At 35.5% G+C, this 24,582-nt stretch overlaps 1 protein-coding gene across 1 annotated transcript in view; it reads right to left on the bottom strand.

The window, feature by feature from the left end:
- Nucleotides 1-24,582, bottom strand: part of dnah2 (dynein, axonemal, heavy chain 2) — a 275,588-nt gene that overhangs the window by 67,462 nt on the left and 183,544 nt on the right. Inside the window, exons 49-57 of the mRNA XM_056461233.1 lie at nucleotides 23,753-23,977; nucleotides 22,632-22,736; nucleotides 18,442-18,630; nucleotides 15,345-15,430; nucleotides 15,132-15,262; nucleotides 10,703-10,852; nucleotides 7,952-8,119; nucleotides 4,241-4,401; nucleotides 3,994-4,133 (exon numbers count right to left, since the gene is read on the bottom strand). Of these exons, the coding sequence (XP_056317208.1) occupies nucleotides 3,994-4,133; nucleotides 4,241-4,401; nucleotides 7,952-8,119; nucleotides 10,703-10,852; nucleotides 15,132-15,262; nucleotides 15,345-15,430; nucleotides 18,442-18,630; nucleotides 22,632-22,736; nucleotides 23,753-23,977 (1,355 nt within the window). The remainder of the gene's footprint in view (nucleotides 1-3,993; nucleotides 4,134-4,240; nucleotides 4,402-7,951; nucleotides 8,120-10,702; nucleotides 10,853-15,131; nucleotides 15,263-15,344; nucleotides 15,431-18,441; nucleotides 18,631-22,631; nucleotides 22,737-23,752; nucleotides 23,978-24,582) is intronic.

Below are 24,582 nucleotides of genomic sequence, written 5' to 3'. Positions count from 1 at the left end.
GGGAATTTTTGTTCTAACCAACAAATCAAATTGATATTAGAAACGGCTTCTATTTCTTGAAGCTGAACAACTGAAAACTTTGATAATTATCATCTCAGGTGTACCTCATGTGCTTTATTCAGTGATAAATGCTAATAATGTGAGTTTGAATGATATTTTACAAGACATTTATTGCCATACTACTGAAAGCAGGAGCAGATAGTTCACCTCAGATCTTAAAAATAAAATAAACTGTTTGAAATTTAACTTCAGACTCAAAACCAACACATACAGTATCTGTGATTCAATATCCTGTGCTTCTGAATGGCTGTGCAACAGCCAAATTGCTTATCACTGCAAATCTAGTCACGCAGCATGTTGTTAGGACACAGGGTTACAATGTAACCTGCTCACCTCATGTTTACGTTGGTAACATTTATATTATTTGGTACCTAATAATCTCATGTGGAACTCTGAATCTGCGTCTCATTTCGGACTCTACTACTGTCTACTGGAGGTCGCATTTCGGTCATGGACGCATGCTTTAAGAGACTTTCTGAATGAATAAACGAATAAATTAAATATGCGGTTTTCCAACAAGGGTGCTGAAATATAGTCGGCTAAAGTGACAGTGGGTGGGTTAAAAGAACCAAAACAAAGACACCAATTCCGACACGTAACTCACATTTTCAAAGCAGAATAATTGACTTCAGCATTGTTTTTCAGATAAACAAGAATGTTCATTTATCATGTTTTCTAAATACCTGCAAACATTGTATGCGATTTTCATGCTTTAGAAGAGTCAAAAAGTTACACACAGCATCTTTAATAGCATTAAAAAATTATGAATATTCAAAATAGAGAAACACTGGAGTAAAGCTAACCTGCTACTGCTCTGGCAATGCAAACACACTGTTGTTTGTCATGCCAATAAAGCCCCTGAAGCTGAAATTGACTGAGACGCAGCAAGCTAAAAAAAGGAAAGTAAACCGATCGAGACAGGGGAAGCCAAATTTGCTACATCGTTTATGAGGATGCTTGTGAGTTTACAACAGCACTTGGTAAGAGATTGCAGATGGGAGGGCAGAGCTTTGTCTTCATGATGTGTGTGAAATGACAGAGGAAGTGAGGTTTACTCCTGCCATTTCCTCTAATTTCACACAGTTGTATCTCTCATCCATTTTGAACTGGAGCACTGAGTCATAAGCAGCTATACTGTGTGCGGGTCTGTTTGGTTAAACCGTATATTGACGTTCATTGGGAATCAAACCTACAGAGAGAGATCTTAAGCCATAAGAAGCCACAGGATGGATATCAAATGTTAGCATGCTAATCAAGGCTGACTCACTATGCGTGCATGTTAGATTATAAGTGGTAGGCGAGCATGTGCATGCTATATTACAGTTGGCTATATTAAATCCACACACATGGGGTTTTGTAGAGACACTGAACACTGAATTGAAGGTGGGATACAGTTCTGCTTTTTAGTGTGATATTCATAGTACGTAACAAGAACAGCATGACTGCCTTTCCTATATGTTTTGAACTATGCTTATGTTCAGCATTAATATCCACACATTATATATTTTTAAAAAACAACTTGATTATTTATTAACTTTATCGTCAACTTAATCATTTATTCTTTAATTTAAATTAATTTAATTACAATTTTAATATATTATAATACATTTTTTGAAGTAGTAGTAAAAAATTATTCATATTTCATTCATTCATTTTCTTTTCGGCTTAGTCCCTTTATTCATCAGGGATTACCACAGTGGAATGAACCGCCAACTTATCCAGCATATGTTTTTCCCAGCGAATGTCCTTCCAGATGCAACCTATCACCAGGAAACACCCATATACACTCATTCACATGCATACACTACGGACAATTTAGCTTACCCAATTCACCTATACCACATGTCTTTGGACTGTGGGGGAAACTGGAGCACTCAGAGGAAACTGCCGATAACGCAGGGAGAACATGCAAACTCCACACAGAAATGCCAACTGACCCAGCCGAGACTCAAACCAGCAACCTTCTTGCTGTGAGGTGACAACTCTACCCATTGCGCCACTGTGCCGCCTTATATTTCAGTCTTTTATTCAATTTAGTCATCTACTGTTTTACAATCTATTTTAATTATTGTAATTTCATAACTACACGTGATCAGCTACCGTTGAAATAATTTTTTTAAGTGCATAGTCACATTGATTGAAATACTGAAACTAGTTGATCACAACCTTAATAAATCTTCACTATTATTAAATTGATAATAATTTTAATTTAATCAACTATGTACGACAACACAGTACTTCTAATAATGACACTTTCAAAATATTACAAAAAATTACAAAAATGTAAGAAATATCACTACTCAATTAATACCACTGAAGTGGTAAACAAAAACAAGCATTAACGATTATTTTCATTTGATTTTACAGATCAACAGTAAAATTATTACTACAGACTGATCCGATTCATGAAGATTCAACACTAGCTCACAGCAATTTGTAACTTTTTAATTGAGTGGCTAATTCATATATAATCATCTTATTCGTACAATTTAGTATGATTTGCTCATCCCCCAATGACGGTTGGGTTTGGGTGCCATGCCTCCTTTTTAAAATCGTACATTTTTGTATGACTGAACTTCTTACGAATTTGCCACTAAACTGAGAAAATGTAAAATTGTTATGTTTCCTCATGAGATCAGGCTGGAAAATCACAAAGAAAAACATATTAGTCTTTGATTGAAATGACTATGTTCTGATAAAGTGATGTTGAACTAAATATTAACTGAATTAAGCTGAATGATGGCACCATTGTCTCACAGCTTAACCAGATTCTGGAAAACAGACCCTTTAATTGAACTGAATTGAGCTGAAATTAACTTATTTAATACTGATGGACTAAACAATGAATATCTGACCTGAGCTAAATGACTATTTGTTTCACAGCTAAATCTGAATGGTCTCCATATTTGAGCTATTTTCCACTGCTTTGATAATCTGTATTCTACCTGACAAAAGTCTTGTTGTTAATCACTATTGTAAGAGAAACAAATAATAACTTGACTTCCATGGACCCAAGATTCTCACAAAAATCAAGTTTGGTGAAGGAAAAATCATTATTTTGGGTTACATTCAGTATGGGGGCATGTGAGAGATCTGCAGAGTGGATGGCAACATCAACAGACTGAGGTATCAAGACATTTGTGCTGCCCATTTCAATACAAACCACAGGAGAGGGCAAATTCTTCAGCAGGATAGCGCTCCTTCTCATACTTCAGCCTCCACATCAAAGTTCCTGAAAACAAAGAAGGTCAAGGTGCTCCAGGATTGGCCAGCCTAGTCACCAGACATAAACGTTATTGAGCATGGGGTAAGATGAAGGAGGAGGCATTGAAGATGAATCCAAATAATCTCGATGAACTCTGGGAGTCCTGCAAGAACGCTTTCTTTGCCATTCCAGAAGGCTTATGACTAATAAGTTATCTGAGTCATTGCAGAGATGTATGGATGCAGTCCTCAAAGCTCATGGGAGTCATACACAATAACAATACTTTTTCCACTGCACCATGACTTTATATTCGATACTGTACATTACTTCTGTACATTACTTCTGTTAAGACTTTTGTCTAAGTGGAGTTAGACCTTACTGTCCTTCAATTAAATACTGTCCTTATAATCAAAAATCAAGGCTTGATCATATTTTAATTTGGTATAATAAACGTAATTTCAATTCCTTTGCCTTTGATATAAGCCACTTCTGACACCAAATGATCAACTAGAAATCAAGTTATAATTTGTTGTTCCTAAAACTTGGATAGGCACCGACGTTTGTCAGGTAGTGTACTGTATAAACCTCCATAGAAATACAGATGTTTTGACTTGATGCTAAAAGCTCCCTCTATTCTACTGTTGTTTGCACCATTTTTCATTGTATGTAAGACTGCAAATGCTGTTTTTATCAAGCAAATAAAAAAAAAACACTAAAACAAATTGCACCTGAAAGGATCTCCTACAGGGCTCATGCACAACACAATGTGCAGGTTGTTCCTGACGCGCTCTATCAGGTAGTTAAACATGGCGTCTGGTGTCTCCAGGATATTGTCCTTCCTGGCGGAGTCTGACAGAGCGCTCTGGATCTATACAAACAAAACACGCTGAAAACCTGCTCACATTGTCAAGCAGACATCGTCAAACACAAGCCTGCAGTCACGCGCATTAAAAATGTATACAAACGCACACACACCTCATCGAGCTCGTCTGCTTTATAGAGATTGGGCACCTCCCCAGAGCTCAAGATGTTGTTAATGTCTTCAAGGAAGGACTCGTCCACGATCTGTGTGTCATTAAACAGGAACACAGTGGGCTTGTTTTCCACTCCTGTCAGCCGATAGAGCTTTTTAATATCTGTACGGGGAGAAGAAATGTGTCAAATATTCCACCGAGGCCACATTAAACTGTGCTGTGAAGGCTACGATGTGCATAACATAATACATCTTTTGGTACCGAGCAATGGCGCAAGAGGTGTTATTTTTCAGCATTTGGAAACACAACATGCCACAGGACAAATTTTTAAAGCCTTTGTTATATATCAAAAGAGCATTTTATCTGAGATGTAAAATTGAAGGAATAACTCAGCCAGCTGTCTAACATTAGTTGGTCTTGAAATACTATTTAGCTAGGCTGAATGTTCAGATAATCCGTTAAATGAGCAGCAAAACAGGTTTAGGTGCTGTTTTAGCAGGCTGTTTAAAGTCTGAGGGAACCTGAAGTTGCTGAGACGTTTATTTCAGTATGTTGATGTACTTCAAACTGAAACAGAATATTAATTAGGGGCGGGGCATGATTTTTTTGATTCATTCCCTGATTGCAAACTAACGGTAAGAGAAACTGACAACAACAGTGAATGACTGGCACTCCAAACGTGGAAGCAAATGGCTAGACTTTGATTTAAGATTATCAAAACAAAATCTCAGTGGATTAACTTGCATAGATTTATTATCCATTTAAAGAATAACAATGTGCGCTAGCAAAATAAACATTGTAAACTTTGATTTCATATGGACTTTAGAGGTTTGTCCATTCCAGAACATATACAGTACATTTGAATATATTTTTAACACATTTTTAAAATTATTCATACTCTCTATTGGATTAGGAAGTATCTGATATTTTGACTCTCTCTCTCTCTCTCTCTCTCTCTCTCTCTCTCTCTCTCTCTCTCTCTCTCTCTATATATATATATATATATATATATATATATATATATATATATATTGGACTCTCAGTAACTATATTGTTCCAGCAGGATATGCATTTGACGTGAACAGCTAAATTATATCTTCAAATTATGTTTATTTTTTAAATATTTGGTTTATTATGTCTATGTAGGCTTCAGTGTTTGCTAGTATGCTGTGGATTTGACCTCTTTAGCATTTCAGTATTCACCCCATGGTACATTATTTACAGAAATCATTTATGGGTTGAAAACACTGAACAGCAAATCCCTCTCAAAGCTCTAATGATACTGGTGTGATCAGCAACCAATCTGTGGTAAGGACTCTGATCTTTGGTTTATATTATGTCTTTCTAAAGTCAAGTTAAAGTCAAGTTGCGAACTACAGTTGTAAAAGTTGACTCACAGCACATCAAATTTGAGACTTGAGTCTAAGTGAAGTCTTAAGATTTTGAGACTACAGCACTGCTGTACCGGTTCTTACCGGTTAGCATACTTGAGCTTTTAAGACCAAATCTAAATGCTGTATGCATGATCAATGTCGAACACTTATGAATGTTTTGAAGCATCAGAGTTTTGGACTAAAGAGACATTCAAAGGAGGGAAAGAATCTCTCATATTTTATTCAAAATATTGCATTTGTGAACCAATTGTTTTGCTTATGGATTAGGAATGACATGATGGTGAGTAAATGATTCATTTTTATTTGTTATTTCATATTTTTATGATTGTTTGATACGTGGTAAATAAGAAAAACAATTCACATTCAAAGGTATAACAGCATATCATAAAAGACGCACCAATCTATTTATTTTAAATGTATTTTTATATCGATGTTAAATTGATTTTAGCCCCAGTCAGATCACACGATTTTTATTGTCGTTACGAAATTCATTATTTCCGATTATTATGTGATTTTGTCTTGATAAAATCTTGACTAGTCATGGGTAACAAATATGCCAGACTACATGCTGCTTCGTGATCAGTCATCCTGTAACGTCTACGACGAGCGTTATTTCCCAAAGCATTCACAAGTGTTGCTATAACATTATTTCTTATCTCAATAACATTTTTTCAATCGCAGATATGGTATCAGTTGTAGTGAACTGTGCCACATTACACAAGAACAACCAATTGAATCTTGTGTCACAACGCCCATTTGTCATTTATGACTCCCCGTGACACCCTACGTCAAGGAAATTGTGCAGAAATCATGACAAATTTGTATGATCTGACCAGAGCTTTTGATAATGCTTACACAGCACTAATAATGTGAGAGTACCTATCTGGCCAGGGACAGCAAAAAAGTAAAGACCATTAACTATATTCAAGTATACAGATATTTATTAAACTATACTTCTAAAGAGCCCCTATTATGGGTTTTTGAATATGACCTTACATGCAGTGTGAAACACACCACTAAGTGAATGAAAACATCCAGCTGAGGTTGAAATTTAGAATCTATTGATTATTTAAACTAAATAGACGACTCAGAGTCAAATACATAAATCGTGTTGGGATCGGATCTTTTGCCTAAATACATCAACGTCGATACAGTACATCACCAAATATGTAGTACTGGATCCGGTAAAATGTGAACGCGCCATTCCCTTCAGACACTAGTGGAGCACGGGGGATCACAGGGTCTGATCATGACGTAAAGATGACGATCACTGACAGATGGAGATTTGGCTGTGGGAAATAACCAGTTAAAGTTTTTTTTCACAACAATGCCACAGTATAGCCAACCTAGTGCTGTGTTTGTTCCTGTCATTTTTCAGATTTTTTATACAATAACCTACACTGCAACACGGGATTCGGCAGCTGTTTGCTATTAAAGGAAGGAGCAGCAGAGACTATTATGTATGGGACTTTGTCAGACTTTGACAGGGACTTTGTCAGTAACTGTTACAGTTCATATGAAAAAGTTTCTTCTTCCTCCTGATCATAACATGTAAGTGTGATTAAATTGTTGCCTCGTTTTGTGTAGTTTGCAAAATATGTGCTTCATTATGTTGTAAGTTGTAATAGCTCCGCGCAGCTTGTTATCACTTATCTTTTATAGATCAGTGCTGATACTGTATCTCTCAGGTTAAATCTGTACGGGGGTGTTTACATATTGCATCCAAAACCGCGCTGAAAACGCGATGTGTGCTTCTTCCTTTACCAAATTAAATGCGTTTCAGCGAATCTCTACCGTTTGTCTTTGCTAAGGCCACCATCAGCTGTTCCTACACACGCGCCGCGCCAATTTTCAAAATAGTTTAACTTTTGCCACTTTCGACCAATCAATTTTGAACTTTTGACCAATCACAGTAGATTAGCCTCATGCAAAAAAAGGCTTTGGGAACAAATGAATTGCTGGCGAATCATATGGGAGTCATTGGGATAATTAGGTAAAAATAAATGCATATTATAAGACAATGAAAGTGTTTCTTGACCTTGCATGCATATCAGCCTGTTGTTGAAGACCCCCAAAACCAAAATATGACTTTTTATAACGCATAATAGGGGCTCTTTAAACTTCAGTGATTCCAAAATTCCATGACTTTTCCAGGTTTTCCATGATTGTATGAACCCTGTATATGGGATGATTTGATTCCCATGAATGACATATTTATAACATGTAGACCTCTGATGCAATATAAAGTAGGTGTAGTAGCTTTGAATAAAAAAAATCCCTAAAGGAAGGTATAAATGTAAACAGAGTGCAGAACTCACCCTCTCTAAACTCCTGTTTGCGGTACTGTTTGGTGACCTCCACCTGGAAAACCGTAAACTTACAAATGTAGGCGGCCAGTCTGGTTAAACTCTGCCTCCCTGAGCCACCGATACCAACCAGCAACATGTTCCCTCTGAGCTGACTGATCACTCGCACCAAACGCGTGACTGCGGGGGCAAAGAGAAGGCGCTGTTTCCATCATCATAACCATCATAACCATTTACTAGCATGAATCATGTGCGTCATTTGGTCAATGCAACATTTACAAACCCAAAGTAAAAAACATTAAAATGTCAATGCACACAAAAACACACACACATCATTCCTGACGAAGCTCAAACAAACAACCGATCACAAAAGAAACTAATTGGCACAAAACCATAATTAGTTATGAACACGTACGCATATAAACATACACGTTATACTTGCTAATTTCGCAATCAATCAGCTGCGCTCAGCGGCGTGTCATTGAAGTGAGTGTTTGCGACTTCACCGAGCTGAATGTGCGACCGCTTTAATGTCACAGTGTGGTGTATGCATGACAGGATGCATATAAAGCATTCTTATATGAGTCTTTGACAGTAAATGCCTGTATGCGGCTGAGTGACATATAGACTGGGGAACCGGCCGCCTAATTATTCTCCCTGCTGAGGGGTTTGTAATGCGATTGCGTTCTTCTTTGTGGGAATGAGAAGGGTAATTATTCATGCTGGTGGGGGATCTGAGGGCTGAAGTGCATGTGATTTTGAAGAAAGTTATATTTGAAAGAGAACTGAGGAGATCGGCCACTGAATTATAGGACTCGAGAGTGTGCATTGAATCATGGGTATTTTGATGTGGACGTAACCAAACGATGAGAGCCGTTTCATGAATATTGATGGCTGCGGCAGAACAGAACTAGTGGGATTTGTTTTCCACATAAAGTCATCATTCAAAGGCATTTTGGAAGTTGGAAATGGAAACAACTCTGCTCAAGGCACAATGGTGATAGCTCATGTTACAGGACTTGCAACCTTTCCACCTTTGAAATAAGTGTACATGGAGCATCCATTCAAAGCACCTAAAAATAAGGCTGCTAAAATTATGGTTGATCTACATTGTGTGTGTTTTTGTCATGAAAATAATGCTTGGTATTGTTATGTGACATTATTATTACATGCAGAGTTCATTGTGTTTTGTTGCTCCAGATTATTGTTTTAAAGGGGTAGTCCAGAGTGTATTTTTAAGGTTTAGCTATGTTTATGAGATGAAAAGCAATGTGTGCTCATGCTTTGTTTGTAGAAAATAACACAATATTTTTTATATATCTTACTTAGATTATATACAGCTACTTAGCTAACATGAAAATGACTGTCATATTTCCTTGTTCCTCCGAAAGGCCCACCCTCAAGAGGCTCTGATTGGTCAGCTAACATAATGTGCTGAGATTTGTGGATTGGCTGCAAGTCACCAGGAAAAGCATCATGCCCCTGCAAGCATGCAGTTTTGCGCTTTGTAAACTCTGTCAGTCAGAGTAGCTGTTAGCTGTATTAGTTTGTGCCGGAATCAGTCAGAGAAATGACCCAGAGGACACAGCTGAACCTCACGCCTGCTCTAAAATAAAATCTCACAAGTGTCTTTCACATATATTCAGAAAAAGCATGTGTAAGTAATATGAAGTGTTCACATATCTTTTGTGAGTTGTTATTTGAGATGGAGAATGCAGGGAAAGTGGTTGCATAGAGAGACACTGCAGCGCTGCTGAAGATTGTGTGTGTTTACAGCAGTTTGACTGATAAATATGAATTTGTAGCTAAATTGTTAGCAGTGCTATTCGGCATTTCCCGTTGTTTACATCCTTGCTACAACATACGGTTAACGATAGAAACTGTGCATGTAATAGATCAATTTGAACAAATCAAAACACCTACAGGTTGTGGCTCAGAATCCACAGCTTCTGCTTTTATGGTTGGAGCTGCTCCTTCATTGAGGAGTTTTAGCCGAATCCAGCACTGAACTGGGAGAAACTCTGAAAGCTGTCCTTTGTCAAATACTAGCTTTATATATTTTTATAATTCTCTGAAACATAATTAAAATTAAATTGTAAGCACTTTTGTCTTTGTGTCGTGTCCTTTGGAAGGCCAAATATGGAAACAGAAGAAGCTCTGTGGAAACAGCAGCATTTGGACAGCATTTTAGCTTTCTCTGCTATAAAACTACAGCGCCTCTGGCCACACCCCTTTGCTGCTCAGGGTGTATGCGTGTGGTAAATGTGGGTAACCCGAAGCGTTTGTGATCTCACTAGCCCAGATTTATTTTTCTGTAGTCCCCAAACTTTGTTCACTGTAGACGTTGCTAAGCTAACTCTGTAAAAGCCAATGTCTCCCTTTGCATTGAACTTTGAGCGTCTTACATTTAGAGATGTGGTTTATGTTCACACAGCTACATTACACATCAACTAAAGTTTAAAATTTGATATCGTAGTGGACCAGCCCTTTAAGCAATATTCAATATACATCCGTAATACTGCTGTAAAAAGACTTGTGTCTGGCTATTAGGGGTTATTCATGCTCTGCTGAAAGTAATTTGCAAATTCTAATAAGTTGTCTTTTCCTTTTTGATGGATGAACTGAGAGAAAAATTATGAAAACTTCTTGTACCAATTAAAAAAAGAGCATTTCACTGTTTGATGGAGGCTACTCCCGCGCAAAGCATCATGAGGTTTAGTAAAACCGTAGATACTACGTGATTCAGTCTGAACAAGTTCTTACCGTGGTCTATAGCATCTCTAAAGAGCACCAGGCTCATGGGCACCACACCAGGCGTGAGGTTATAGTCCTCCAGCTGGTTCTCCATATGAACCTTCAGAGCTTTAAAGTCCAGCAGGTCCTCATATATCTGTGGCTCCCTCAGGAAATCCCCTAAGAACAAATCACACAAATAATATTGTACGTATGATGGATACTAGGAGAATTTAAATGGTCTGTTTAAAATGAATATTGTTTCATTTTAATAATAGACACAAACATCATTAAAAAGTTTGGGATCATTCATTTCATTTTCCTTCGGCTTAGTCCCATATTTATCAGGGGTCACTACAGCGGAATGAACTGCCAACTATTCCAGCATATGTTTTACCCAGTGGAAGCCCTTCTAGCTGTGCACACACACACACACACACACACACACACACGCACGCACGCACGCACACACACATACACACACACTATGGTCAATTTAGCTCATCCAACCGGATTAGTTCAGAAACCGGAGTTTCTCTCTCATGAGGAGAACATGCAAACTCCACACAGAAATGCCACACTGGCCCAGCCAGAACTCAAACCAGCAACCTTCTTGCTGTGAGGCGACAGTGCTAACCACTAAGCCACAATGCCACAAAGTTTGGTATCAGTAAAATGTTTAAGGTTTATAAAGAAGTATCTCAGGCTACCAAGACTGTAATTTTTTGATATTAGTAATCAGATAATAAATAATTAAAATAATAAAATTATTAATAATGAATATAATTCAAAACTCAAAACTATTGAATTATTTGATAAGAAGAAACAATAAAACAGCAATATTGCAAAATGTTAATAACTGCTTTTCTAATTGAATACTTGTTTATTATTTTTATAGATTTTTCTTTTCTTTGAAAAATACTTTCATTGATCAAGGACACATTGCTGATCAAAAGAGACAGTTGAGACAATTGAAACGCTACTAAAGACATTTTGTTTTTCAAATAAATGCTAAATAAATGTTATTTTTTACTTCATTTCTGGAGATAAACATTAAATGTAAAATTTATCATGGGTTCCATAAAATAATCAAAGCGGAAACAAGGTTGCCAACACTGATATTAATAAGAACCAGTATAAATGAGTAAGAAACAAGATAAATTAGCTATTCGAATAATTACCTATTATGGTTTTTTAAAAAGCTCAGGCACAAGTATTTGATCAATTTAGTATTTTTACATCTGATGGAAAACAATCGAAAGAGTAACAAGTACTTGGGTATCTGGATTGATGATAAGCTTTTATTAATGTACACATTGCTAATCTGATTAGGAAACTGAAACTGAAGCTTGACTTTTATTTTATAAATAAATCAATTTTTACTTTTAATGCTAAAAAGAAACTTGTAGAAGCTACTTTTTTTATCTGTGCTTGATTATGGTGATATATTATACATGCATGCAGCATCTTCTATTCTAACAAGAGATGATTCTGTGTATCATGCTTCACTACGTTTCATTACAAATGGAAAATCCCATACTCATTACTGCATTTTATATGAGATGGTGGGCTGGACATCACTAGCAGTACGTAGAAAACAGAACTGGTTCATTTTTATCTATAAAGCTATTTTAAGTATATTTTGAGCTTCTCTTTGTACTCTTCTTTGTCTTAGCTCTGGGAATTACAGCTACGCTCTTCCAAGTGTTTGCATTTTAATATATCTTGGGTTGTACAGAGCTGGGTAAAACTGCATTCACTTATTGTGCACCTTGGGCATGGAATAATTTGCAAACAGACTTTCTGTGAATTTAAAGGCATTATAAAAAGAGCGGTATTGGAAACATGTGATTGTTTTTGTTGAGAGGACTGATGAAATGTAATTATTATCATGAATGGCCAGTTTTTATGATACATGTATTTCAAATACATATTTCAAATACAAAATAGTATTTTGTAATTTGTATTTGATAGGGTTTATGAAAATGGCTTAATATTTTGTATCAAAATACTTTAGTGTCTTGTATTTTTGTATTTTCAAAATACTTTGTAAAAAGTCTACATGATGACATTATAAAAATGTGGCCTCTGATTGGAGCTTTCTCAGTTATTTGCCTAAGCTTGAGGTCAAAACAGAAAATTAATTTACATATCGAGGAAGGTGGTCAGTGATTGGAGTATGGAAGGAAATTATGCATCACACTATGGTGATACATTCACTGGCTGTTTACATTTCCAGTAGTACAGTTAATGAAGAGGAAATATGTCTGCCTAAAGGTGTCAAAGTGGGAGAATATATGCAACACTAATATTTAATAATACAGCAATTCAGTCTATAAAGACTGGTGAGAAACAACTGACTTGGGATATACTGTACGACATCATCTGGATATATTGTTAGAGGTTGTAGCCGATTATTGGCTGTATGTTTGCCTCCCGTTCTCTCTCTCTCTCTTTTTTCTCTGTTTCTCTGTTCTTTCTCTGTGCTTGTCATTAAAGAGTTTATTTGCAAAAATTGATAACTCATTTTAAGTAATTTTGAGATATCATGTTTTTCTGTTGTGCATTGAAGAAATTGGGCAGCACGGTGGTGCAGTGGGTAGCACAAAATCGCTTCACAGAAAGAAGGTCGCTGGTTCAAGCCCCAGCTGGGTCAGTTGGCATTTCTGTGTGGAGTTTGCATGTTCCCCCAATGTTGGTGTGGGTTTCCCCCACAAGTACAAAAACATGTGGTATAGGTGAATTAGGTAAGCTAAATTGTCCGTAGTGTATGTGTGTGAAAGAGTGTGTACGGATGGTTCCCTGTGATGGGTTGCAGCTAGAAGGGCATTTGCTTCGTCTACCTTATGAACAGTTAAATATTCCCCTACTGTGCAATAAATATGTGCAATACTTTCTCATACGCACTTGTACACAGCACCTTATATCAATATACAATGCAATACCTTCTCCATTTGCATTTGTACACAGCACCTTATAACCTGTATATTTATAACAAATCTGTACACACAATTCAACATCCAGATTTTTTGACTAACTGCATCTCTGTTTAATGTCTATCGTCTTTTTTTCTTTCATATTTATTTATTTTGTGTTGTCACTTGTCACTTTATGTACACTGGAAGCTTCTGGAGCCAAAACAAATTCCTTGTGTGTGTGAAGCACATTTGGCAATAAAACTGATTCTGATTCTGAAACATATGCTGGATGAGATGGCGATTCATTCCGCTGTGGCGACCTCTGATTAATAAAGGGACTAAGATTAAGAAAGAAAATAAATGAATGACTGAAGAAACTATTAGTAAATTACATTGAGAATGACTAAAACTGTTTTTTTTTCAGAAATCATATACATTAAATAAGCCTTTAGAAGAGTTCAATTCTATAAAGCTAGATTTAAGAAAAAATCAGAGAAAAAATTCATTTAAAAGTTAAACACTTCATATATCACCCTTTTAAAATATAAGAATGTTAAGAGGTTGAGCAATCATTATACAGAGATTATATCAATTTTACTGGCCACACAATGGGTGGAAACAATCAACAGTACTATATTCTATCTCATTATCTGCAATGAACAGGGCTTTCTGTATGAAATTTGTACAAAAAATATACTAAATTCATAAAAAATAAGCAAGTAAAAAAAATTATAGATATCTACTCATGTACAGTAAAAGTACAGGTGAACGAGGTGGCAGAGAATCTGCTAAAACTTGCTCAGAGAAAAGCTGTTGTTATTAAATATTGTTTACCTCAATAACAATTACCTTAATAGTGAAGGGATTGATCGAACAGGCCTATTCATGTAGGGTTTGCAAATAAGATTCATGCTTACTTATAAAAGAAATTTGTAGTATTTTTAAAATACAAAAATGCAGTATTTGATTTTAATACTTTTGTGGCTGCTGTATTTTGTAGTTTATTTTGTATGTGTATTTATTTTTATATGTACTGTAAAATTTAGGCATTAGGTATTTTTATTTTAACATTTTATTTTTAAAATTCAATGTATTTTTGCCCATCTCTGGTTGTTATGTGGTGTTTATGTATTTTAAAATTGTTTTACTGTATAACTGTTACTTTGGCCAGGTTTCTCTTGTAAAAGAGATTTTAAATCTCAATGAGACTTCCTGGTTAAATAATGGTAAAATAAATAAAAGAAAAAACAGAAAATTGGAATAATTTTTGACAGATCATGTCAATGAACTCTGAAAAAAATCAATAATCTAAACTGACATTTACTAAATTGTGCAGCTTTAAAACAGTATTGCAAGTAGTAAAATTCTAAATGTCAATTTAGAGTCTAAGTGTTTAAAATATTTCACAACAATTCTGTTTTTACCATATTTTTAAACCAATAAAACCAAGCCTTGATAAGCATAAGAAACTAAACATTAAAAATCTTTAGGTCTTTCAAGGTCTAAAATGAATTTACGGCATTTGTTTGTATGGTGTTTACCAAAGAGAGGGGGCTGTTTGTTGGGGCAGATGGTGTGGAAGGGCACATCAAAATGAGAAGCCAGTTTTTCTGACAAAACTCCCACAAATGTCTCCATGTCTGCATGATCCACCAATCGATCGGAGAAGACCCTGAAACACAAACACAAAACCCAATTCTTTTCTTTTCCAAACACGTGTGTGTGCGCATGTGCAGGCCTGTGTCTGTCTGTACCTGAAGCACTCATGAATCCAGAGGCGCGTGATGCTCTGTTTGGTGTCATGAAAGTCTTTGTGCGCTCGCAACAGACCCTGGAACACCTGCATTAGAGGACATATTGAACATGCACACAAAGCCTTCTTCACTACAATTTCATTTCATGTACAAAATATAGATTTTCTGTCTGATCAAGCTCAAAAATGATGCAGAAAATGTCCTTGCATGCTCAAGATGCTTTCAAAGGTTGCTTTGAAAAGTAGTTACTTGTATAAGCATATACAGTCTCAACATAAAAGCAAATGACTGTCTTTTTTGGACAGTCTGGTGGTGTTGTGGTTAATTGGATAAGCCTTATTTGAATCAGTCTAGAATCAAATCAACTTATTGGTTGCAGAGGATCCAATGGGAGTTGAGTATCAATTACAAAGGAACAACTCTGACATCTTTAAGCTTCAGCACCATGTAGAAACACTGCTATTTTCAAAGCTGGTGATGGTGCTTATGCTAAAAAAATTGGCAAATCGATATGCCTGGGGTATGGTATCTTGAGAGGATCGGCAAAAAAAATCTATTTGTTTTTCCATTTCCTAAACAGAAAACAAGAGAACTTAGCATCCAGAAGAACATCATGGATGTATACATTTGTTGTATGTAAGTCTATGCATAAGCCTTTTACTTTCTCTATCATCATGCAGTAAAACAGCATCTGCCGCAGGTAAGTTGAATAGACTGCACTAATGTTATAGCTAGCTTGGGATAATGTTAGCCCATTATAAAGGGATGGTTCACACAATCATTTACTTTACCTTTACTGGTTCCAAACCTGTTGGCTTTCTTTTTTTTGTTGTTGAACACCACAAAATATGAATACATATTTTGAAGAAAGCTAGAAACCTGTAAACCTTGACATCCATAGTATTTGTTTTCCCTACTGTGGATGTCGATGGTTGCAGGTTTTTGGCATTCTTCAAAATATCCTGTCAGACTCTCCTCATAGGGAGAGTAAATAGAGAGCATATTTTCAGTTTTGGTTGAACTATCCCTGTAATTGCAATCAGCAAATTAATTTAAATGTATCGTATATATGAATTGTACCCTTCGGCACTTGAACAGTGTTTATCCTGGATGTTTTCAATTCAATTCAACTGATGTTTATTTGTACAGTGCTTTTTACAAAAAATAGTTTCAAAGCAGCTTTACAAAAGGTGCACATTATTGCATTACAATTAAATTGACTAAAAGTTACTATCAAATATATGTTATTATGTACATACAAAGTTAACTAGCAATTTTATTTTTATTTAAAGGCTTAACTAGGTTAATTAGATTAGGGTAGGGTAATTAGACAAGTTATTGTATAACGATGGTTTGTTCTGTAGACTATCGAAAAAATATACAGTAGCTTAAAGGTGCTAATCATTTTGACCTTAAAATGGTTTTAAAAACAGTTTTTATTCTAGCCGAAATAAAACAAGTCAGACTCTCTCCAGAAGAGAAAATATAATCTATGTGTACATGTTTAACGAAGTGTATTTGTGTATTAAATGTATGTGTTGTCCTGGAAGTCCTTTTCATCAGTAATCATGATGAAGGTGAAACAAGCTTGCATTTGGGATCTGTAAACCCTTGGTTTCCCAATTAATCTCGACATCCACCATTTTTTTTTTTTTACATTTAAATGGCATATTTAATACCCACTTGAATGATTTGGTCCTTCTGTGTACAGTTGAAGTCAAAATTATTATCCCCCTCAGACCTGTAGCCAACCTGGTAAAAGGGGTGGTTCTTTTTTTTTTTATCAAAAAGTAGATCGTCTTGCAGTTATTCGCCTAATTTTCTATTTAAATATGAGGTTTAAATACTGCATTTTAATGATATTTTAAGAACTGTTCTTTGCTGGATTGTTGTATGGTCATCATAACCACACATGTTGATCTACCAAAAACATTTCCTAAAGATTTAGAATAAAGAAATATGAAAGCAATATTGTTTTAAATACAAATTTATCACATTATATATCATTAAAAATATATAGGAATCAGTTTAAATTTTTATTAAAAACTGTAGCCTATTGTCATTTATTAGGAAAATAACACACTGGCCAGCACATTCAACTTTTTCCTATTTGGGATTCCAGAAGTACATCAGAGCAATAGCTGACACAGGATTCCACTTGGTTTTAAAGCCTTCTTCTATGAGTTATTTTCACAGGTATTTTTTTTTTTTACAATTTATTATGGCATAGTGGTCAAAATAGGATGAATGAGCTCATGAATGGGACAAATTCTGCACTTTTGTCAGTGAGGGGTGGGTCTTTCTAACCACCCGGACCCCCCTGGCTACAGGCCTGCCGCTGAATTATTAGCCTCCCTGTTTATTTTTTCCCCAAATTTCTGCTTAACGGAGAGATTTTTTTTCAACACATTTCTAATCATAATAGTTTTAATAACTCTTTTCTAATGACTGATTTATTTTATCTTTGCCATGATGACAGTAAATAATATTTGACTAGATATTTGTCAAGACACTTCTATACAGCTTAAAGTGACATTTAAAGGCTTAACTAGGTTAATTAGGTTAACTAGGCAGGTTAGGGTAATTAGGCAAGTTATTGTGTAACGATGGTTTGTTCTGTAGACTATTAAAAAAATATAGCTTAAAGGGGCAAATGATTTTGACCTTAAAATGGTGTTTAAAAAATGTAAAACTGCTTTTATTCTAGCTAAAATAAAGCAAATAAAACTTTCTCCAGAGGAAAAGATATTATCAGACATATTAAAAATAAAATAAAATTTCCTTGCTCTGTTAAACATGATTTGGGAAATATTTAAAAAAGAAAAAAAAATTCAAAGGGGGGCTAATAATTCTGACTTCCACTGTAACTCTGCAAAATGTATCAAAAACATCTTGAAACAAGGTTTTCCTGCAGACAGGTGTCATGAAAAAACAGTCTGCAAACTTGTTTCTCTGGGTTAGCAACTGTAACTAAGAAGCAGGGGGGTGTTACTGATAGATCAATTGGTCATAACTAGGAGTGATATTATCCCTAGAGTCGGTTGATCTAAACCACGATTTGCTCTTTTGAGAGCCATTCACACATGACGTTAAGTACCTTGGAGATGTCTCTGAGGTTGAAGAGATAATGTATTTTTGCAGGCGTGGGTAAGAAGCGGGAGGTGATGGCATGGTAGAGCTCCAGGGTGGCCTGAGTCAGAATCCCCCCGATGGGCTTCACCTCCTCCTCAAACTCCTGCAGCTTCTGACTGATCATGGTCCCATAGATGCGCTTTATCTGAGACTCCTGGAGAGAACAGAAGAGGAGAGGGAATTACAGAGGCGGATAAAACAGAAGATAAATACAGCAGATAAGACAAAAGATAAAAGGTTATCGGTTAGTTTGATGGATAGAAATAGAGCAAGGTAAAATACATTAATATTAAACTATTATTAGAGAAAGGAGAGAGCTTTGTTTGAGACGTTATTGACTATATCTCTGCTTCAGGTTCAAATGGGTGGTGGTGGGCAAGACTTTCAGTCAATGAATTCTGTTTCTTCTTCACACACTGCTCTCACATGACTTCATAAAATTTAGAATATAGTGCACAAGATGTTTGGACTGCTTTTATGGTGCTTTTATGATATTTTGGCAGTGCTTTTATGTGCTTTTTGGAGCTTGACAGTCACAATCATCATCCTCTCATCTCTCATGCAGCTCCTTTTGTGTTTCACAGAAAAAAAGAACAAACTACACGCGGGCGAGTAAATGATATTTCAAATTTGGGTGAGCTTTTTCTTTTATGATGCTTTAGCAAAACTGCATCCCTTTTATCTACTCCTATATGTTTTATTAGATGTATTAAAAGCTAGTTTCTAAAATTAAATGTTGAATGCAATGTATTCATAATTGAACACAACCTAAATAATGGATACAGTTTTTCTTCATTTTTCAATAAAACAAGTTTCACAAGAGAGTGAAATAAGACTGAAATATTTCATTATTATTGCCTCCTTTATGATGAATTCCTGTTGTTTTGACCTCATTTGTTAGTGTCTTTGAGCTAGTTTCAAACTGTTTGAAAGACCACAAAAACAATAACCAATAGTTTAATACAAATACAAATCAAAATAAACCATCTGTAGCTACTCTGCACATTAATGCACGGTTTATTACAGTGGTTCCTAGGCAAAGATATACTGAAATTCCTTCTTATTACTTTTTTTATCCAATACTGTATTAAAGTTCAGCTGAATCTCTTTAATACAGAGACTCAATTCAGACATTTGGAAATCATTTCTGTCTTATATATGCTTCTGCAACGATACTTAAAAGTTTGCATATATAGCATCGATGTACAATTTTTTGTGCGTTCAGTATATATCAAACAGTGTTAATGTCACTATAATATTTGTATACTGATATTCAATCATTCTTTTGTATCATACATTTATTTTTATACCTTTTATTTTTATATCTTTGTACCTGTTCTTAAACCACTCTTGTTTTAATACCTGTCAGGAAACATCAAAACACATTTTTTGAGATGTTGACAGTCATATACAGTTGAAGTCAGAATTATTACCTCTCTGAATTTTTAGCCCCTCTGTTTATTTTTCCCCAATTTCTGTTTAACAGAAAAAAAAATTCAACACATTTCTAAACATAATAGTTTTAATAACTTATCTCTAATAACTGATTTATTTTATCATTGTTATGATGACAGTAAATAATATTTGACTAGATATTTTTCAAGAGACTTCTATACAGCTTAAAGTGACATTTAAGGCTTAACTAGGTTAATTAGGTTAACTAGGCAGGTTAGGGTAATTGGTAGGGCCAGACAGAATCTGCAGATGTTTTTTGCTATTTATGCAGAGAATTTGGGTAAAAATCTGCGGATTTCTGTGGAATTACTTTTAGGAGTATTATAACTAAAACCTTAATATGTGAAATAAACTTTCACATATTTTAAACTTGTATTTAATGTTTACAACGCAAATCCAATTAGATTAACTTTATTTTGTAAACAAAGCAAGTCTCTCATATAATAAATCTACTAAAAGACAGAAAATATTACTGTACAAACTGCATTGTACGTAAATCAGATGAACATTTTCATATTAGTCAATAATATTACTGTAATCAATTTAAAAACTGAATGAATATATATTTACACACATTTACTCAAGTAAATAAACAGAATTAATGATAAGCAAAAAATCTGCGAAAATAGGCCCAGATTCTGTCTGGGCCTATTTAGGGAAGATATTGTATAATGATGGTTTGTTCTGTAGACTTAAAAAAAAAGGCTCAAAGAGGCTAATAATTTTGACCTTAAAATGGTGTTTAAAAAATTAAAAACTGCTTTTATTCTAGCCGAAATAAAACAAATAAGACTCCCTCCAGAAGAAAAAAATATTATTAGACATACTGTGAAGCTCTGTTAAACATCATTTGGAAAATATTTTAAAAAGAAAAAAAAATTCAAAGGGGGGCTAATAATTCAACTGTTAACTTCAACTGTATGTGTCCCACGCTGCTAAAACCACTATTACGTCACATAAAAAAGTGAAAATTTGCAAAAAAAGAGCAAATTCGTTCTTCCGGTTTGAAAAGAAATTTTGAAGCTACGTCACGGCAATTAGATCCTTGTGTAAATTCCAGCGTGTAGACTGGCTGTCTTTACCGGCAGGTACAATGTGACGTCTTTGAGCTTTCATTATTAATTCAAGAAAAAGACTAGGTTTGAACCAATCAGCACGCTCTATTGTGAATGAGGCTTCATTAATAGGCTTTATTTACTTCATTAGTATGCATGATAGCATCGAAGACCTATTTACCTGTAACAGTGTTCAGACGGCAGGCAGAGAGACACCTTGTTGTGTTGCCAATCGTAATTAAAACAAGTAGAAGAAGAATTGTTTGGAGACATAAGTCGTCAGTGTTGCGTTTATAAATGTGCTGCAACAAAGGTTTTGTTTTCAATTCCCCGCTTTGAGAGTGCAGCTGGACTCACGTGTGGATTACAGTGGTCTGCTAACACGTGACAAAAATATGTTTGTAAGGAAAAAGTTTTACCTGAGAGCTTTTTGCATCTGGAAATGGTGAAATCCGGATTTGCCGCTCGTCTTTTAAAAAAGACACGGATCCAGTTTGTGTTGGTTGTCCTGTCTCTACAGATTTGGTAAGTGTGTGATCAGTGTACTTTGTTTATGATTATTCAGAGGCAAAGTTAATTATCGTCAGCAGTACTCTTTTAGTTTGTAAAGACATATCTTAGTCAAAATGATAACTAAAATGATTACTAAGTTTACAGTACGTTAAAATCACTACAATATTATGGACTGAAAGATCCGCTGAAAATGCTGCTCTCTGAATGTAAACCTTAATCTAACTATTACCGTCGTGTAGAATTTTCACTGCATTTTGTGGCAGGATAGTCTTTACACTCACGGCTTTCTGACGCTACCTACCGAGTGTATCTAAGTTACCGAGAATTTTTTTTCTCCCATACGGTGTGTGGTATCAAACATTGCATTAAATCTACACTCTTCCAGCAGTTCCTCGCATCCAATATCACGTTTGTCACAGGGGGCATGCATGAAATGTTCCTGAATGAAAGTGAAAGTGCCAAACTGCAGTTAAAGTTGACAAATTAAGAATTTGGCAAATAATTTGATTACTGATGTCCCAGTAAACATAGTCACTGTCTTTCTCCCCTGCGTCTGTGTGTTGTTTTGCCTCTGTGAAAATCAGCGCATGCTCAAACAAAAACTCCCCTTTTCATGCAAATCCTTCCCTCTTTCGCCACTCGCCACTCCTACCTAAACAAAGCTGGACTTACCACTTTCCTAACTTTTTTTAAACTAGAAGAGTAAAAACACTCTGCTGAGGGTTTCATGGCCCTTTAATACCACTCCAAAGATGGAATCATGTCCCGTGTAAACAAAAAAGTTGATAATAAAAAAAAGTTGATAAAGTTGAAATAAGTCATATTTCATAAATCATAATTCCATCAATTTATTGACCCTAATCTTATGAGCGGGTGAAGCCATTGGAATCATTTTGGCTCAAGACTTCCGGTCTCATTCACTTCTATTGATTTTTAGATGTTAAAAACAGCTCCTTATGTTGCTTCATGTTGCAAACTGATCTTTTTATTATATTATTCAACGTTTTATGCATAGTCATAGAATGCTTTCTGACCACTATTATTCCTAGTCATTCCTCCCATAAGCAACTAAATCAGAAGATCTAAAACAATTACAAAAACGAGCGCACTTCAGAATAAGGTCAATACTTACTGTAGGGAATGTCATGTTGATGAGGTTAAAGCGGCTCTGCAGGCGTCCTGATATGTGAGTCCTCCCTCCACCAGGGGGCCCCATCGAAGCCAGTAGGAAAAGGTCCTTTGAGGTCACGACAAAGAGAGAAGGAAAACACATTTTATTAGCATATGGAACATTTCACAGGATTCAAAATTGTACATTTCAATACCATAAACAAGCAAAAAACACAGCAAATTCACTCATAAGACAGTACCCGGATGGGCAACTACTGTACTTTTCTGTGTACAATTAAATATGATGGACAATGATGTGAAGCAACTGACACTGGTAGATCACATAATAATGGCATGATGAATGTCCAGATTACATCCTGGTTATATGTTCAGATTACAAACAAATAAATCTTTGTCACACATTGTGCGAAAAGTCTTATGTGCAAATCTCTACTAATGGCAGCATAAACAAAATATTTACATAACTGATTTAAATGTACATAAATAACAGTAACAATGTTCTACAACTAATGTTATAAAAAATGAACATAGTACACAACAAAAAGCACACTGTGTGCAAAAATTAACCAGGGAGTACACTCATTCATGATGATTAACAAGCTTTTTTGTTTGAGTTTGCAACAAGCTTACATTTAAAAAAAATACAACACACGCACGCTGGGTTTTTATGTTTTATGGGGACTTCCAATAGATATAATGACTTTTCTACAGTACGGACAGTAGATTTCCCCATTTCCACCTCAACTAAACCCAACCACCACAGAAAACCTTCTGCAGATTTGCATTTTCAATATATAGTAGTCAACATTTGAAGTGGATCGTCACCTTTCATCAAAGTTGTCCTAAAACTACTGAACGACACCCATTCTTGTCAATTTTGAAAAACATTTTTGATTCATTTTAAATGTCGACTACTGTACTGTATTCTGTATGATCTATGAGCAATTTTCCTCATGGGACCAAAAAAAAATAATGTTCCAACATGGTCAAAAAAATAACCACTTTTGGTATGTTTGAGGGCATATTTGGTCCCCAAAATGTAATGAATACCCACATTATCACACACACACACATACACGCAGGCACGCACAGACGCACGTGCACACACACACACAATCTTACCTTTATGTATTTGAGGGTCTGTTTCTGACGATCATACCAAAAGCCGTAGTCGATCCAGAGGCGGAGCAGCTCTAGTGGAGGTTGGGAGCCGAAGTTATCCACGGCAGGCATGTTGAGATCATCCAGGAAAACCACCATCTTTTTCCCTCCCACTGGAACGTAGACACCTTTAATCCTCTTTTCCACCCGAGACTCAATGATCTCCTGCACGTTATTAGAGCTAGTCTGAAATAAACACAGAAAAGAACACTGTTATGAACATAAGAACACTTGACTGTATACTCAAAGATTGTAAAATATTCAGAGTGTGACTGATGATTTAGGGTGAAAACTCATTATTATAACAAATGATAATGATGATGGTGGTTGGAGATTGATGATGATGATGATGATGTTAGTGCTCTCAGCAAGTGTTGTAATAGTTGTTAGTAATGTTGGGCAATTAGAGAAATGACTTACTACTAAACTACTAAAATATCACTACGCACACACACAAATCACAGAGATCACACAACATACACACAGAGCCTGGATGTGATGAAAGTGGTAAAAGCACAATGAATTAATACATAAATAAATCTAATATTTTTATTCAGCAAGAATGCAATAAACTGCATGAAATCCACAACTAATGCTACAGATATTTACTTTTATAAATGCTATAAAAATTCAGCAAATGTTTATTCTTTAAAGAATTCTGAAAATATGTATTAACTCTCAACCAAAACACATTGCACAACTGTTGACAACCACAACTACTTAGGGGGCTTCCACACAGGTTCTACATCTTGTTTATATACACTATGAACAGCAGCTACGCTAATTATTTT

Source organism: Danio aesculapii, chromosome 7 (genome assembly GCF_903798145.1).
Source record: "Danio aesculapii chromosome 7, fDanAes4.1, whole genome shotgun sequence".
In the NCBI taxonomy this organism is placed as follows: domain Eukaryota; kingdom Metazoa; phylum Chordata; class Actinopteri; order Cypriniformes; family Danionidae; genus Danio; species Danio aesculapii.
Note: the sequence above shows the minus strand (reverse complement) of the source record. Positions and strands in the feature narration are given on the sequence as shown.